This window comes from Castor canadensis, chromosome 4 (genome assembly GCF_047511655.1).
Source record: "Castor canadensis chromosome 4, mCasCan1.hap1v2, whole genome shotgun sequence".
Classification (NCBI taxonomy): domain Eukaryota; kingdom Metazoa; phylum Chordata; class Mammalia; order Rodentia; family Castoridae; genus Castor; species Castor canadensis.
In genome coordinates this window covers 123,651,526-123,669,908 of record NC_133389.1, presented here as the reverse complement: position 1 = coordinate 123,669,908, position 18,383 = coordinate 123,651,526, and the positions used below count along the sequence as shown (strand labels likewise).

Genomic DNA, 18,383 nt, shown 5'->3' with positions numbered 1-18,383 from the left:
CATTCTTCAAAAGAATGTATTATGTATTTTAAACAAGTTTTATTTCCTATAGCAATCACATTAGGCAGTACACTTCAACTCCAGTGAACTGGGGCCAATAATTAACTATACTGCAATATTAAATAAGATTACTTCTAGTATTCACATTAATTCTCTAAACAATGATTAATGAATGATACAATAGCATGAAAATCTAAGCTCATGAAAAAACGACTGTAAGTTCCAAATTACACTTCTCTAACTACTTCTACAGACAATGTTGAAGAATCATACTTACTTTATTGCACTTAAAGGCAAGCACCTCAATTTTAATACACTTATTAAACTATAACACAAAAATCTTCATTAATTAATAGCAACAATATAATAGGAATCTGTAGGCAATATAAGTTTTCTTTATAAAAAGATTTTTCTTACATCAACTCAGTATAAAAATTCCTTTAAAAAATTGAGTACAAGTTTTTATACCTAAGAATAACATACTTTGAAATTTTTGAACTAACAAATCTGATCAATTAGCATGGTGTTTATATACTGAGCAATCAGTACAGAAAGAACTAAATATTCATGATTCTTCTAAGTATAAGATTAGCCATTTAAAATATATATTACTATCAAAATTTATCATATAACAGACAGAATTTGAAAAGGCCACTTTCCCATATATGCTTTAAAAAATGACATTAAAGACATAAATAAAAATTTTCTAAAATTTAACACTGTTTAATACTTACTCAAACAAGACCTTTTGCCAGCTGTACTTGCACCACCTGAACACAAATTGCCTCCTCGGTGAATCAATTCAAGTTCTAAGTTAGTTCTATAAGTAAAGCATTAAAACATATTACAGTTATTAGGCTGAAGAGATTCTTTTTAATTTGCTCTAGTGATATGTCTGAATCAACCTAAGTGAAAAAGTTCTGCTACTTTATTATTTGCAAAAGCACAAATGATGCAGTACCAGTAATCATATTTTATCTGATATTGAGAAATAAAAAGGGTACAATTTATCCACCCTTACTTATATGTTCACATAAAAATTTGTATGTTCATCATATAATTGTTGCAAAGTCCCAACTGCTGGTAAATACTACAAACTAGGCCTTAAGGGAAATAAAGCCCTGTAGCATATTTCATAAACATGAATCTGCACATGAATCTGATGAAAGAATCTGTACTCCATCTGTCGGCCATTGGGTAAGTCATAAAAAGCACAAGGGCATACCAATTTTTCTACTAGAGAAATGGTTATCACTCATTGGAGCTAAGATAGTATCTGAAAATCAATATTAAGAAACAAAAAACAAATATCAAAGTATTATGAACAATTCATATAATAGCAGATCTCTTTTAGGGACTTCTACAATTACAGTTTTATTAAAATACACTGCTAAAAATCAATACTATTCACAAAGATCTGAAATTGCAAGGTATTAATTATTAACTTACAGAATAGTAATAATTAGTAAACTGACATTTCAAAAAGCAAATTTAAGCAGAATCTAAATGTTTACTAAAAAATAGTAACAAAATAACAATTATGCCAAAATAGTAAATAAAACTGGCTTACAATTTAAATTGTGTTATACTTAAAAGTATTCATCAACTTAAATATACCTTTATTTTTCACACCTGAAACTGAATTAACTAGTTTATATCCAAGATATGTCATATTAACTAGTTTATATCAAGATTTGACACTAATAGTGAGGTATCTTCCCCCCCTAAAAAAAAGCAACATTTTAAGATTACTCTTTGTAAGCAAATTCAAGAAAGACTATATATCCTATTTTATTTAAAACAAAACATTTTAAACTGGCTTTGAACATGAAATGTTTTTAAAATGCTATTTTTGTATATTTCTTATAAGAGCAAATTGTTAAAAATATTAATATTTTTAAGTCTGTACATTTGCCACCCATTTCTAAGGAATGTTTTAATCCTCTCTTCTCAGGGGGGTGGAAAGCAATTTAACATTGATAATGTTCCTGCTCAGAACTCCATCTGGTTGCTGCTGATAAGGGCATCTGTGTGACAAGGGAATTTTCCACCCTTCTGGCAATTTGCACTGCTCACTGAACCTCTAAAAACCTACCAGCAAGGAAGCAGGGACAAGGATTTCATATTAGTGGACAGAAAGCGAGCGGAGACCAGCATGTGTTCCTTCACCAAGGGAATATAAATGAGATCAATACATTTTGTTTTCACAAATCTTCTGTTGCCTAATCTGTAGAAAAAAATTAATGGCTATATTCTCTCATAAAACTAAGGTTTCCTAAGATAGTGCTTTTAAAAGTGCTAACCAAAAACATGAACAATTCTTACAAACCATACGTCAGAACCAGAATGACTACTTTTATTGCACCATATTTGCAAAAATATTCACTAAAATATAAGAATAATTCTGTTTACTAAATCACCAAACATGACTTTAAAGATGACAAGCGTGTGCTAGGAATTCATTTTAAAGGATACTTGAAATCAAACTATTAAATTCAATTTATTATTTCAGATTATGATTGGAAGATCTTCTGTACAACATTTCTTCTCTGTTAAAAACCAAAAACGACCTAACCAAAAGGTTAATATGTAATAATATCTAGGATCTAAAAAAATCAATGTCAGAGGCCCTAACCATCAATTTTTCCTTGCTCCATTTACTCCAAAATTGGCCCTTTAAGATTTGTGAGAGTAAAAAACACACAAATGGGTCATGTGCTGGATAGCTATCACCCCTCAAGGCTGAAAATCACAATACTTTGTTTCTGCCTCCCCAAATTGACGATGCAAAAGTAAAGACAGGCAAGGAGTAAAAGTTTCTGTGCTTCTTGTTCTTGGAAAAAAGCAAATTCTATTTTTTATATTTTCTAACATAAATATATTCAAATTCACTTGGGAGAAAATCTCTGCATTTGAAAGAATGATAAGAAAAGACTGCTGAAAGTCTATCATACTTAAGTCACCTAGATAGAGGTGTATGTGGATACACAAAAACTGCTCTGACTGCCCTCCAACTGCTTTTGCATAACCAAAGTCTGCCCTCTACAAGTTAGGCACTAGTTATTTTTCGTGTATAAATGTGTGCATACTTACACCACACATACATAAATTCACAACACAGACACTCAAAATCATATCAGCATCGTAGAAAGGGCCAAAGCTCTAGAAAAAGATCTGGTTTCAAAGCCTGAACCTACATTTTAATGGCTGTGCAATTTACTCAAGTTTCTCTGGGGGGCAGGGAAACACATCCACAGCACAGTCGATATCATATAAAAGATGCAACTTAAGTTACAGCTCTTCCAGAAAACCTTCTCCAGGCAGGAAAGAAGTATTTCCACACACTTTACATATCAATTTACTTATGTTCCTTTTTGAAGTTTTACAGCACTTTATCTAAGTGACATTTTAAAAAACACATTATATTCTGCTGTATATAAAGAGTTTATTAGTTTTGGTTCTCCGACTAAATTTTAAATTCCTGGAAAACAGTGACAAGTAATTTAGAAGTTACACAGCTTCTAAATTCCCAAAAGTTCCTATGAACATGTTTAAAAAAAAAAAAGTTCCTGGAACTGACAACTTCATTCTGATATCAACCAATTATGAGATTCTCTTTAGTCCCTGTAATTTATTATCTTCTTTTGCTGACCCTTATATTTCTTAAATGGAGCAGTGAAAAAAAAAAAAAAAGGGAAAAATTGGGGGACAGGAATTTTTTTTTATTTAAAAAAATTCATGATTTGATTCAGGCATAGTGGCTCCTGTCTGCAGTCCTACCTACTCAGGAGACTGAAGAGGACGGATTATTTAAGTATACACATTTGAGACCAGCCTGGGCAGCAAAGCAAGATTCCATCTCAAAAAAAGGAAAGAAAGAAAAAAAATTTCATAATTTGGCATTTTAGCAAGCATTCCTTTTATTTTGAACATAATTAGTTTACAAAGTTTAGATTTACAATAAAACTAAGTGAATTCATCCTGAGTACTTTACCTACTCATCATTTAAACTTGTCTGTCCACCTACATCTTAGATATTTCTATTTCATCTTTGTTCCATTTCCATTTTTCTTACAATATACAGGTCCAGTGCTACTCACCAGTGTCTCTAGACTATTACTTAGGTCCAAAAATCCTTGGAAATTTCAATTACTAAAATTCATGTCATTTGTTCTTTCAATTATGAAATGGTATTGAAGTAAGGAAAGCTTTCTTCCCCAGAACCAACTTTCCATAATCCATCTGAAAGACTAATATTTGTAACCGAATGGAAATTTTGGAAATACATTAAAACTTGAATAAGGTAATCTTGATTAATTTTTACATTATTTAATTTTAAAAAGATATTCCAGGGGCTAAGGGTGCAGTTCAGTGGTAGCCTTGCATGTGCAAGGCCCTGAGTTGAATCCCCAGCACCACCAGAGAGAGACAGAGTCAGAGAAACTGTCTTTCAAAGAAAAAAAAAAGCTCTCAAGCAGTTATTAAAGAAACACCTTTGCCAGAAATTATGTCTTTCTAACCATCAAAACTTTAAGCTCCATGAAGAGCAAATGAAATTATTTTTTCAGCTGTGAAAAATTCAGTTCTGAAAAAACTAGTATTCTATTCAAATTACCAATGCCATATATAAATAAATCTTCAGATTCTACTAGATTATACATTTAACTTAAAACTTAAATAATTCAAGGTAAGATTATTGCTAAATATTTAAACACTGCTAAATATTTTAATGTCTAACTTTTAGAAATAAGTATTTCTAAAACCATAAGGATTTATTATATTAGTTACTTGTTAGATACAAGATAGATTAAGCACTCTATCATGAGAAAAATGTATCTATTTAAATAGGCTAAACCATACTTTTTTCCTTCATGTTTTAATTGTTGAGTCAATTTGTTCTTTGTTTTCTTTGTAATAACTAAGTAAAATTTAGGGCATTGTAATCTCACTGTGAGAATTTTGCAATTATCACAAATAATTCCAATCAAAGGACAAGTCTTTTAAATGTTATATTCTTACATTTTCAGAATCATTGTCTTATGGCTTTAGAGTTTATCATTAGGGATCAAAGAAGAATCAGAAGGGCAGTATATTTTTCCTGTTTTTCTACTTATACTTTTACTAAAGCCTTTGACACCTGTCTCTGCTTTTTTATGAACTACAGCAAACAAAATGTGTCCCTCATTATCACCACCTTTACTTCATGTGTTATTTATATATTTAAAACCAGAAAGAGGGGTCTAAAATTGTAACTAAAATATATTTAAACAGTTTGATTTATCATACTATAGGAAAATTCCATGTATAGATCATTTCCTTTTGATCAGAAATTTTCTTGTAGAGCCAACTCTAATAAAATCAAAGTCATAAATGCATGAGTGACATAAATATGTGTGTGTTGCATAACTAAGTTGGTCTACATTCAACCAAGTTTTCTACAAGGCTATGATTATAATATTGAACAGAAGCTTTGTACAATCCTGGAGTTTTAGTGAAATTTAATTATATTCAATTTAGTTTTCATCCAAGTGTAATTACGCATGTGCAATAATTGATAATGATATAGAAATAAAGCATTTTGAATAAACAATAATAGCCTAATATAGGACTATGCAGACTAAAAAGCTGCTTTTTAATATTAGATCCTATTATATCAACCCTTGTCCAGGATTTGCACTTTCAGACCAAAGACTAATGTGCTTCATTCCTTGAGCTCTAACTTGCTTGTTGGCAATTTTTCTAAGTCTGTTTCCATTTTTCTTGGGTTCTAAAGGCTACATACTCTTTCTGTTATATTCTGCTCCAGGAGTGGGCACAGAGAATGGTCATGGTACACTGCATGCCTAACACAACCTGAACACAAGAAAGGTTAAAATATATATATAGTAATTGAAAAAACACTAAATCTTGACTCAAGAGATCTGACTTCTAATCATCCTCTGCCTAAGTAGCTGCATACAGGGAGTTCCCTTCCAAAGGTATCCATCCAGGGGTCTACACTATCATGTGTCGGCTTCCCCTATTTACATCTTTTATGGCTCTCCATTTTCAGTCAATTATTCTCTAAAATTTCTATCAATCTATTACTTAGGTGCTAAATACCTACTCAGTAAATGAGACTAATCCTTCCTAACCTGAAAGATGAGAAACAGTTCTATCTTCTCTTGAGCCTCCTACTCACTATAAACAGAGGTTTAGAACAACCTGATCTCTTGCTTCCTCTTCTTTATCTGGTTTCCTTAACTACCTGCCATTTTCTAGAATATTACTAGATCTTTCACTAGGTTAATGCAAACAAAGTTCTACTTCTTACTATTCTTGTTTTGCCATAAATTAAAAGTGTTTAACATATTACAATGTTTTGGTTCTCAGTATGGCCAGTTTTTGACAAGACTTCATCATATAAAATGCTCACATGTATCTGTCCCAAAATATGAATAATATACTTTTCTACAAATGTCCTGTAATGCTTAATAACACCTATTTGAATAGTCCATTAAAATAAAAAATTTAAAAACTCTTCAGGAAATAAAAGAAAAGTACATATTCATACTCCTCCTGGGAGGAGGAAAACTAACCATATTTCTCAACCAATACTAAAATTATACTCCCTTTAAGTAAATATAAATGTTAATAAATTTTAAAAGATTCACAAAACAATAAAGTGAACAATTAATAGTAAGTGAACACAAAAATATACACTGTATATACCTACCTTGCAACAGAGTACATAAAGAGAAAATCATTGTCTGGGGAGCCTGGGGTTTTGCTATAGTCTCTGTATTTCTTCTGAGTGGTATTTTTTATATCTTTCATTACAGATTCCATTTCTTTACTTAAGTTGGTTTCTGACTATAAAAAGTGCAAACAAACGTAGAAAGTTTATATTCATTTTCTTTAATAACGTCCTAAAACTACAAAGTTTGTTAAGGAATATATTAGGAAATTTGTTGATAAAAATCAAAATAGATCCAATATAAATATATTTAGTGCACAAACATAACACCAGTCAAAAACTACTTTCTGTTATAATCTTTCTAATTCTATATTATGATTGATAAAACTATAATCCAACTATGAATTAATGAATAGGATGACATTAAAATAATACTTTAGAACAAAGTTTCCATTTTTATTTTTTAAAGAAAACTTTCATTTAAGTTCAGATATTATTGTCAGATATTTTCAAAAAAATATTACCAATATCTCTTACTTCAAGCACATGAAAATTTGGATTTATAAAAGAAAAATATATCACAGATTCTAAAATTAGTTTCACTTGAGAAAGCAAATTGCCAAGAGATGAATCTTTCTGAATTGGTTTAATATATGAATTTCTGTTTCAAAAGTCAATTATTGACATATTCATAAATTTACATCATAAAGCATGCATAGTTGCCACTTCTCTTACAGACCATATCATAAATCTATAATGAAGAAAAATTCGTTTAAGAATTTAAACCAAATAAATCCTACCAGATGAGATAAAAGATGGGTTTACTTATACCAAACCCCACAGCAGACTGACTGGTGGTAAATGATCATACAATATTTTCTCCAGTATACACACATAGTAAATACATAAATGTGTGCATGTATGTAAATATATCTTCTTAGTCTTAATACAACAAATAGGAAATTTTTTAAATGGTTACGTTGTGTTTTACATTACTCACTCACACTACCTATCTAGTCATGTGTCAAATAATGACACCTCAGACAGTGACAGGCCATATATACAATGACAGTCCCATAAGATTATACTGCCTAGTGACATCACAGCCATTTTAGATTGTGTAAATATATTCTGTTATGTTTATGTGGCAGCAAAAATCACCTAATGACACAGTTTTTAGAATGCATCCCCTATTACTAAGCAATATATGTCTGTATATGGTTTGTATGTCTTGCTTTGTTTTTTTTTTTGCTTTGTTGGTGGTAGTGGAGTTTGAACTCAGAGCTTCATGCTTGTTAGGCAGGTACTCTACTTGAGCCATTCTGCCAGCCCTGTTTTGTTTTTAAATATTTCAACATTTTTTAAAAGCCTAACCATATTTAAACTTATAGGAGTTCATGATCTGGAAGATATTACATTAAAATTACAATGATTTGGACTAAGGAAAAGTATATATAACCTTTGATACTAATTATTTACAATTTTCATTTTTGTTTTTAGTAAGAAAAGAAGAGAAGATGAAGCCACTAAAATCAATTTCTACTACATGCACAAAAGTTTAGAGTAATTTAGAAACTGAAAAAAAAAATGAAAGCTGAAAAGCAAAGCTAAGTTAATCAGGATATTTCTGCCTTACACTGATGCTTACTGGGAAAGCTCCCGGCCGTCCCTGCAGCTCCTCCACTTCCTTTATGAGATCTTGTATGCTTCTGTTACTAGGACGTTGCCAAAGGTTATTTTCCACATTGCTTCCAGGATAACAAGGAAGAACACTGTTAGCAAACTGCCTACAGAGGGGGCAGGTGAATTCTCCTTTGTCCACTGAGAAGCCCTGAAGAACCTGGTCATTCTAAAAGATGAAATAAACATAAAGATGTATGATGCATACACTTACAGAAAATAAAGATTACACTAGTAAATGAGGTATCTCTTAAATGTCATGACCAAAATCTCTCCTTGTAGTACTAGCTTATCAAATCACTTCTTACACTATAACAATTATGTAATACTTGTCCTCACCAAAGAGCTGCTCTCAGTATGATACATTCAAATAATGAAGCAATCAACCTAAAGATTTAAAAAAATAACTTGAAAAGCAGTCCACATTCAAATGGGTTACTTTCTTCTCCCCCGCACCATTTTCATAATCTATAAGGGACAACTGGGGAGATTATCCCAGTGTTCATGTTCTTTGATATAGAATAGTTACTTTTAAAAGTAAATAAAAACTACAAAATGTCTCATGTGAGTGTCATCTAAGGTGTCTAACTGCTGAACACAAGTGATGGGACAGCTGATTTCATGCTCATTTAAAAACAACTGAATTCTACTTTTTACTTTTGGCATTAGTTTTTTAAGTCCTTAAAAATTTAACAACCTACCTTCTTAAATCCAATTCTACAAACACTAAGCTCCTACTATGTGTTCAGTGCTGTGATGGGTGATAGAATAAAGAATCAAGATGTATTGTCTTAAGGTACTCAAAATTTAAAATAAAATTAAACAAAATATACTGTGAAAAATTCAACAGAGAAGGCTTTCCAAAGAAGAGATGTGAGCTAAGATTTTAAGATACATAAGAATGTACTAAAAGGCTGAAGGAAGGGTCCTGGTCATAGAAGAACATTTTTGTGATAAGCTTCCCTGTAGCCTTAATTCCAAAAAATGCTAGGTCCTCTTTCATGCTATAATTGAAACCACGTTCTTTCCTGAAGTTTCCTCAGACACCCTCCAGTTTACTCTTACAATATCCCTCATACCTCCAGTGCTGGCTTGTGACAGTTACTCCTATATTCTCTTGTCTGTGGCTCATGTCATTTACTATCCCTCCTTTTCATTGTTGCCTACTGCCCTCAACACTGAAGACTGGTAAAGAGATCCACTTCCTCATTGCTCCAAGGCCTGCCATCTTCCCATGCAACTTCACTGTGTATATGTACAGCCAATCTTATACCCTAGTCCCTCAGCTCTTTGACTTCATCAACAACGATGGCTTTGACTTCCAATTCAGCACCTTATACAATGACTATTGCTCAGACTTGTAATAATCTCAAATTGTTCCATATTTGAAATATTAAATTCAAACATGTTACTTTCTATCGTCTCCTATCTCTTTTTGATTCCCTTCTTTTTATTCCAGTTTATCAGACCTGTCCTATTCTGCCTACACACTATGATGTACTACTTCAAAAACTCTTTGCAGGCTGAGGCCCTAGCACAGTGGTAGAATGCTTGCCTAGCATGAACAAGCTCCTGGGCTCAATCTTGGGTACCACAAAACAACAACAACAAAACCTCTGTTAGCAATACTTCTCCTCCCCTTCCATATGCCCTTCCATCATCTATACCTAACAAAACCATTACACAAAATTAATTCAATATATGCTTTTGCCAATTCTATGCTTAAACTCAATGTGCTCAAACTGAATGAAATAGCTTCTTGCTATGAACTATTTCCAATTTCCATTGAATCATGAATACTGCCTGGCAGTCTTTCTCCAACATCCTGGGAAGCACTCTCTCACTCAACTCCAACCCCCTTCCTCACTGGTCCAGTTCCTTAACCTACCCAATCCCTACCCCCTTTTATTCTAAGAACATGAAGCTCTCTACTTCAGAGAGGTATTTCCTCAGCTTTTTGCCTTCTCACTCCATAAGTACATAATTAATAAACTCCGTCAGTCCTTCCATCCACTTTATTCTTTCTACCCCCTTTGCTAATCTCTCCTAACTAGTTTCCCAAACATACTGCTGCATGATCTAATGTATCTAAGGTCTAATGTGAGACTTTATTATTTTAAATCAAAATCTCTCAATGACCACCATCATCTCTCATCTTTATTTCTTCCTTCTCTTCATGCTCCATACACAATTTATCACAAGTCTAGAATACCACCTTTCTAAGTAGATTTCAAACCTACAACATTCTCTCCATCTCCACTGCCAAAACCAAATCCAAGTCACCATTCTCTTACTTAAATGTGACCACCACCTTCTTTATTACTCTCTGTGATCCCCTTTCTAAACCATTGTCACAATGACCTTCTTGGACAATATCACTTTTTAAGAGCCTTTAATGGCTTTCTAAAGGAATCTACATAAAGTCCAAATTCTTTACATGGACCACAAAGTCCTTTATATAATCTGGCCCCTTATTAATCTCCACGCTGTCTCTCATCAATCAAGTACGTTACTTAACCAAATGTTCCAATAAGACCTTGTGTATACCTTATAACATTTAGCACTATTCATTTTTCAATAAATACATAGTAATCTCTTTGAGGAAAGGTCCTCTTATTCACTATTTTATCCTCAATGACAATCGTAGTTTCTAGAATACTGTAGCCATGAACAAATGTTTGTTTAATGAATGGTTAAATACAAGAGCATGAAAATGTATAGTGTGCTTAAGGTGCTATCAGCTGAAAAAGTTGTGTTTAAAGAAACAGGCCAGCCCAGATCATGGAGTGCCTGAATGCCACTCATAGCAGAGTGAACCTTATCCTGTAAGGAGGAAGCCAGCAAAGTGTTTTTAAGCCAACTACATTCATCATCAGATTTACATTTTAGGAAGATCAATGTAGTGACAGATTTACATTTTAGGAAGATCAATGTAGTGAATAAATTAGTCAGTGTAAGGAAATCAATTTGAAAGCAAATGCAATAGTCAAGATGAAAAGTGAGGGCATATACACAAAGGTAGCAATGGGAAGAAGGAAGGCAGAATCTAGTAAGTGAGATTCAGGAGACAGAATAAATACAATTTTGGTTAATGCCTAAAAATGACAGGTAAGGAATAGGAAGGAAGAAAGAAATAATTCTGAGTTAGGAACCCATGATTATAGGAGACCTGCTTTTACAGTAGATACGTTTTTAAGAAGTTGAACTGAAAGAGAAAAAGACTTCAGCCTGGAAATACAAGGTCAAGGGAAGGATTTTGAATGGGATAGAACTGAATAACTTTATGAACTGAGAAGGGACAGAAGAGGCAGCAAAACATGATATAGTAGAAAACAAGGTTACATACTGATCAATCAAGGTCTCTGAAATGTTGTGGAGGAAGACATCCTACAGAACAAACAGAAGTTGTTCCTGAAAAGAAGAAGAAATAGTACCTCCAAGAACAGAGAAAAAGAAGGGGTTGGCATGCAGTCATTTATTAGGGAATGAAAAAAAGCAAGGTAAGTGTGTGATAAAGGGACAAAAGGGACACTATTTTCTTATGGTGGCATAAGAAGAGATAGAAATAAAAGGGATCTTGGGGTTTAAGAGAAGAGTCAGGGATAGAAGAGGCAAAGGTCTGTAATAGCAGGAGAGGGAAATAATCAAAGCAGGTACATGAATTAATAAGTGTATGTATAGCCCATGGCCCTAATCTAAGCCACTGTTAGAAAATCACAAATTTGTGTTATCAGTTTACTTGGTTTTATGGTTGTTCTAGCAGGACCAGCTGTCTGCATCTAAATCAAAGGAGGCAGACTAAATGGGAGTAAAGGCAGAATAGGCAAAATATAAGAAAGTGAAATTAGGAAAGAGCTAAAAAAACTAGGAAAAAAGCCAAGGAGTTAGAAATGGTAATGAAAGTGAAAACAGGAGAAGCTGAGGAATCTCCATCTAATAAAATGATATGATAGGGTATGAGAGCTTACTATTTCAGAGCTAGAGAAGCAAAGTCTAAATTGTAGCTGTGGAGATCAGTTGGTAAAGTGAAGCCTAAAAATGAAAATCCCTTAAATTGAAGTGGCAGAATTGTGATGTACATGCTGTAAAAAGATTTAACACCTTAAAAGATACAAACACCTTTAAATTTTTTCCAATCAACTTACCCGTAACGATTCCATATATGATTTGTGACAATCTATATGCAACGTGTGGCCACAGGTTTGTACATAAACACCTCCTTCCCAGCCAATTGACACCGCCAAAAGACAAGAACTCTTTAAAAAAAGACAATTAAGCTTTATTTATTTATTTATTGTGATACTAGAGTTAGAACGCAGGGCCTCACACTTGGTAGGCAGGTGTTCTACCACCTGAGCCACTCCACTAGCCCTTTTTTGTGAAGGATATTTTCAAGACAGGGTCTTCACTTTCATTTTGCCTGGGCTGGCCTCAAACAGTGATATTCCTGATCTCTGCCTCCTGAGTAGCTAGGATTACAGTAGTGAGCTGCCAGCACCCAGCTATTTATTTATTGACACAGGGTCTCACTATGCAGTTCAGACTGGCCTGAAACTCACTATGTAGCCTAATCTGGCCCTGAACTCATAATTCTCCTGCAACTGCCCCCAGCGGGGATTACAGAAATGTACCACCATGCCCAGTTAAGATGATTAACTTTAAGTGAGTATGAACATATTTAAATATATCCACACAGACCTCTACATGATTTCATATTGTTATACTAATGTGGAGTTTGTAGTTTTGTTATACAAATTAACACTGACTAGACAGCCCTAAGGCAGTACCTTTAAAATCAGAATACCATGAAATTATAGCTTCCAAATACCTATGTTCATAATGAAAAAGAATAAATATGGACTAGCCATTCTCCACCCCATAAAATATAAGCTCCCAATATTAGAGTTTGCTATAAATTATACTGATGTTGATTATTTCATATGCTCTGATTGGTGGTTAATCTCTGTGATCTCTAACACTAACAACTTCCTTCTTTGAATGCTTACTTCCTTCTGGCTTCCATAATGCCACTCTCCCTTGGTGTTCTTTCCTTCTGTGTTTTCTAAGGCCCTTTTTAAAGACTATTCTTTCTTCATCTGACCCCAAGGTTCTATTCTCAGTGTTATTCTGTTCTCATTAAAACTATTCTCCCTATAGACTTGACTAGTAATTTCATTTACCCTGCAAGCCTGGATCTTTTGCCTGAGTGTTAGAAACATATACAGACTCTTGGTATCTGTGGGCATATGCTTCCAAGAAGACTGTCACTGAGGAAAATCTACAAATGCCCAAGATGCACAAAAATCAATACTGTACTCCAGATGCTTGATTCATTTTTCCCAAAATGTGGCCCAACTTCTACTAAAACCATGCTGTCTTTCAACAAATCTAAAAATTTCTACTTTATCACTTAGATTAAGCACATTAATTTTTCCTTTGCTTATTTGGGAACTATTTGCTTTTTGGAAGGCACATTTTCACAAAATTTATAGCAGGGAAACACTCAGCAGATCATACAATGATTTAACACAAATGACAGTGATGTGGGACTGACTGAGAGCTTCTGCATGGACTGAGCTATATAATGTGTGCATGAGTCTTTAAAATTTTTAGTTTTGAAATTTCTTTTGTATTAATTGAATGACTGATTTATTGACCATGGTTGGTCAAAATTATATGTAATAAATCCACAAGTAAGGTAGGCTTGCTGTACTCAGTTGCTAACCAGAAATCTCCAGTTCAGTGTCCTTCAGTAACATAAAATCTCTACATCAAAAATTTGTCATCCTCTCCATGAATCTTTCACTTCCTTCCCAGTTAAAAACTCCACATCAATATAGTCACCAAGTCAGAGAATTAAAAGTCAGTCTTCACAACCTTTATCTTCACATCATAACATTAGTTTCCAAACCCCTCTCAACCAATAAACATGCATAAGATTTTTCAAAATCTCTTTCTTGGAATTTTCATCATTTGGCCTTTGTCAAACAGCATTTGGGCCTGAACCTGAATCCACCCTCTAGTTTCTAAATAAATTGGCAGGTCAGCAATGGGGCACAAGGACTAACATGAGTGACAGTTACATGGTGAAAGATTTGAAAACTATCAAATAAGAATGTTTCTACATGTTTAAAAAACCGAGTAAACCTTTAAATTTTATTTTCATACTGGAAAAACTTTACATGTAAGATGACCAAATGATCTTTTAAATGATAGTGAAAAACATTCCAATATTAAATCAATACTCTTCATAAGTACCTGAAAGTTGAAAATACTACACAGTGCAAAATGCCTTTCCAGCTGATTTAAAAAGGTACAACAGCATAAATCAAATACTCACAGCAAGTGAGCAAGCTTCTACTGCTACAAATCAGAAAAACAACAGGAGGCCTGCTCGACTCTGTTTTATGTTTTAGGGTTATTTGAAATAGGAGATTTTGGTATTAGATCATTTGAGAACAATTTGTAGTCAGTTACTAAATAGGCTGCTCTCTTTAGCACTGTACTATAAAAATGTAATCTTTATTTTTAATAACAGTAGTTTTTAAAACTGAAGATGGGGGAGGGGTTGATAGCCCAAATAATGTATACACATGTGAGTAAATGTAAAAATTATAAAATAAAAAAAGGGTGGGGAGGGAACCATGTACCCTTAGGGTACCTGAAAATTAGCCTAAGTATATGTACAAGTCTGCCCAGATTTCCTCCTCCCAAGTCTCACAGGTCACTGGTGACCAGTAATGGCCCAGGATTTTCCCACCCTAAGTTACAGATGGTATAAAAAACACCTTAAAACAAAATTCATCCCCCCGCCCCGGTTTTTTTTTTTTTTTAACTGTGCCACTTCTTTACTTCTCCTGGCAAAGACCACACCTGCAGTCCCCTTCCCCCTTAAAAAAAAAAAAAAACCTGAAAATAGTAGTCATTTGTCTGTTAGATGTCTCATTTACTCTTGCTAGTCAAAAGTACAGAAAAGTACTAATATGAGATTAATATTTTGGAGACTTGTGCCAAGTACTTAGCACTGAATCTTCATGAAGTTAATATTTAAAACTCACCCAGTAGGGGGATGTTAGCCCTGTTTATAAGATAGGAATGAAAACCTAATGAAGATCACTATGTGTAAGTGACAGAGCCCAAGTCCAACCCCTAACTTCATGATTGCACAGCTCAAATTCCTTGCCTGTGTTACATCACATCTCTTGAACATAGTATTTCCAGTTTTGCCAGTGAATGTACTGACTTACATAACTAAATTTCTATATATTAACTCTGTAAAATGCATGCATTTGATGTGAAAAGGGAAGAATCTACAGTTTGATTCTATAATCAGTATGCATTAATAGTTCTCTATACAATCTGTTCTGGCTACAAACTCATGTACACCACATTAGAAGTAATCCCATAAGAAATCCAGGAAGCATCTACAACACAGACAACATGTTTAGCTCATGAGGGGACTGACTATAAAACCAATACAAGGCCCTAGACCCTCAAAGGCAAATAATCCAGAAAGCATGCCATATATAAGTAAAATAAATATTATGAACGTACATAGAAGTCATAAGGAAGGAATAAGAATCTCATAATCACTAACAAAAACAAAAGTCTAGTCCAGTTCAGATTTCAGTTCACAGTCTTTTTATTAAAAAAAAAAACTTTTTCTAGAAATGAGTAACTCTTCTGGCTTATAAAAAAGATACAGACAACCTTATCTCTCTTTATTAGATCTCCCCTTCCCTTCAATTATTATATTCTTAGGTCTTGGTTATATTTTGATTGAATCAAAATCCTAAATAGCTTTGAGATCCATTTAATTTAAAGCAATTCAAAATGATAAAATTAAAAGCAGGATTATGATAAATGAAATCTAAATAAAATGGCAGCAAAATTATACAAATAAGAACTTAACAATTTCAGGTTTTTTTGAAAAGATGGTATTTATTGGCTTCTGATTAATAAAGTAATATATGTACCCTGTAAAAAATTCAACTAGCAATAAGGAATATTAAAAGTGTGAAAGTGAAGCCAAGAGTAGTAGTGTATGCCTGTGATCTCAACTATGTGGGAAGCACAGGTAGGAGGATCATGGTTCCACACCAGCCTGGACATAAAGCAAGACCCTATATGAAAAATAACCTAAAGCAAAAAGGGCTAGAGGCATGACTCAAGTAGAAGAGTGCCTGCCTACCAAGCTCAAGTTCAAACACTGGTACTGCCAAAAAAAAAAGCGTGAAAGTGTTTGTTTGTACATGTGCATACATGTACCCAGAGGCTTTACAAAATAACCGTAATTTCATTTTAAAGTCTCAGGAAATATATCAAAGCATTATCCTTATTAACTACCCCAAACTGCCTCTTAAGGCCTAACCTGAGCTCTTCTATATAAGCCACCTTAAACATTCAAAACACTGCTTTACTTTTCTACTGACTTGTATTACATGCAAAGTGATCTAAAGAAACTCCTTAACCTAGTGCATTACTGCAGGAAAGACCATTCTAAACCCTTCACAGATGAGGAAATCAAGTCTTACAGTGTTTAAGGGATTTGACCAAGCTCACATAAGCTCAGAAATGGCAGAATCAGAATCAACTCTACGCAATGTCTCCCTAACTAGAACCACTAAGCTCCTCTAGGAGTCACCAAAAACCTTCGCAGTTCAGCCTACTAAGGAACCAGACTCTACTCTGGTTCTTATCATCACTAGCTTAGTTATTGTTTATTCTAATTAAATATTCTGTCTTCTTCCTATCCTACTAACTTCTTCCATTTAAACTAGCAAAATTTATAGGCAAGAAAGAAGTTCTATTTGGAAATCAATCAAGACAATCATCTCATATAGCTAACTAAAAATGATTTTATACTTTAAATTGTTATATGTTTATTTTATTCAAGATTTAGTAGATTCAAAAAACTACAACAGAATAAAGGAAATCACATTTGATAACCACTCAGGAAACATCAAAACTCATTCTCTCTCGTCTTTCTCCTCTCATTTCCTCTCCTCTCCTCTCCCTCACCCTCTCTCTCTTCCACGGATCCTTTCTCCCTCCTTCCTTCCCCAGTGCTAGAGATTGAACACATGCTTCAAACATGCTAAGCAAGAGCTCTACTGCTCTATCACTAAGCTATATTCCCAGCTGTAAACAGCAATTTAAAAAACAAGTTAACAACATTGATGCTATTAAATAAAGTTTATCTTCAAAGTTTAGAGACACTTCTGAGTACTAGAGCTTCCAGATACAATGAATTATATAAAAACCTATCAATTCATAAGTAGTCAGAAAAGACATGAAAGAAATCCTCCTTTACATTTTAAAAGGATCATAATGAGGTTCTATTGTGTGTCTTTACATGAAAGTAAAAGGAGACAGAAATCTTCACAAAATGCTCATATCCTATCTAAAAGTCTTTATAGTTAATGCTTATTATTTCACTGAATTGAATTGTGCATACTTCACAATAAATACCTAAAACACACATCACATTACTTGAAATTTTTACTTATTAACAGATTTCCATTTTGTTACTATCAACATATTAATTTTTTTTAGTTAACTACTAGATTTGAAATCAGAATGACATTTTGATAAAAGAAAATAATATAAAATAAAACTCTGGAGGGAAGTCACTATCAACTTTGCAGTCAAAAATACTATTTGAGAAAAAAAGTACTTACATCCTTAAAATAATGCTGTAATAATGAAAGCCTCTCATCATGAACTGCTGCACATGTGTCCCAAGGGTAAATCTGCTCTTCTTCAGAAATTGGCAACTTTTTTGGCTCAACATTGTCCCGGCACTGACCCAAAACTAAATTAGCAACAGAGATAAAAGCTCACTAAGTAACTAACATATAGATCTGATTTATCAAAATTTCCACTAATAAAATATTTTAAAGATCTTAAAAAGAGTGACATTTTAGTTCTACAGAGTAAATAAAGCTCCAACTATGTCAATAATTACTTTTTAAAATAATACTAAAGTATGAGTTTGAACTCATGATGAACAAATGGTTTCTTAAAT

General features: G+C 33.3%; 1 protein-coding gene across 7 annotated transcripts in view; it reads right to left on the bottom strand.

The window, feature by feature from the left end:
- The window catches only part of Ubr3 (ubiquitin protein ligase E3 component n-recognin 3), a 207,193-nt gene that overhangs the window by 64,310 nt on the left and 124,500 nt on the right, over window positions 1-18,383 (bottom strand). For 5 of the 7 annotated variants that reach the window (XR_012447249.1, XM_074071067.1, XM_074071068.1 and 2 more), the window contains 5 exons: window positions 18,037-18,170; window positions 12,502-12,612; window positions 8,313-8,525; window positions 6,716-6,852; window positions 735-820 (listed from right to left, as the gene is read on the bottom strand). Coding sequence is in view for 6 of the 7 variants with exons in the window: in XM_074071067.1 (XP_073927168.1) it covers window positions 735-820; window positions 6,716-6,852; window positions 8,313-8,525; window positions 12,502-12,612; window positions 18,037-18,170 (681 nt within the window). In the remaining variant the exon portion in view is untranslated. The remainder of the gene's footprint in view (window positions 1-734; window positions 821-6,715; window positions 6,853-8,312; window positions 8,526-12,501; window positions 12,613-18,036; window positions 18,171-18,383) is intronic. The other 2 variants (XM_074071069.1, XM_074071071.1) reach the window with 1 other exon arrangement.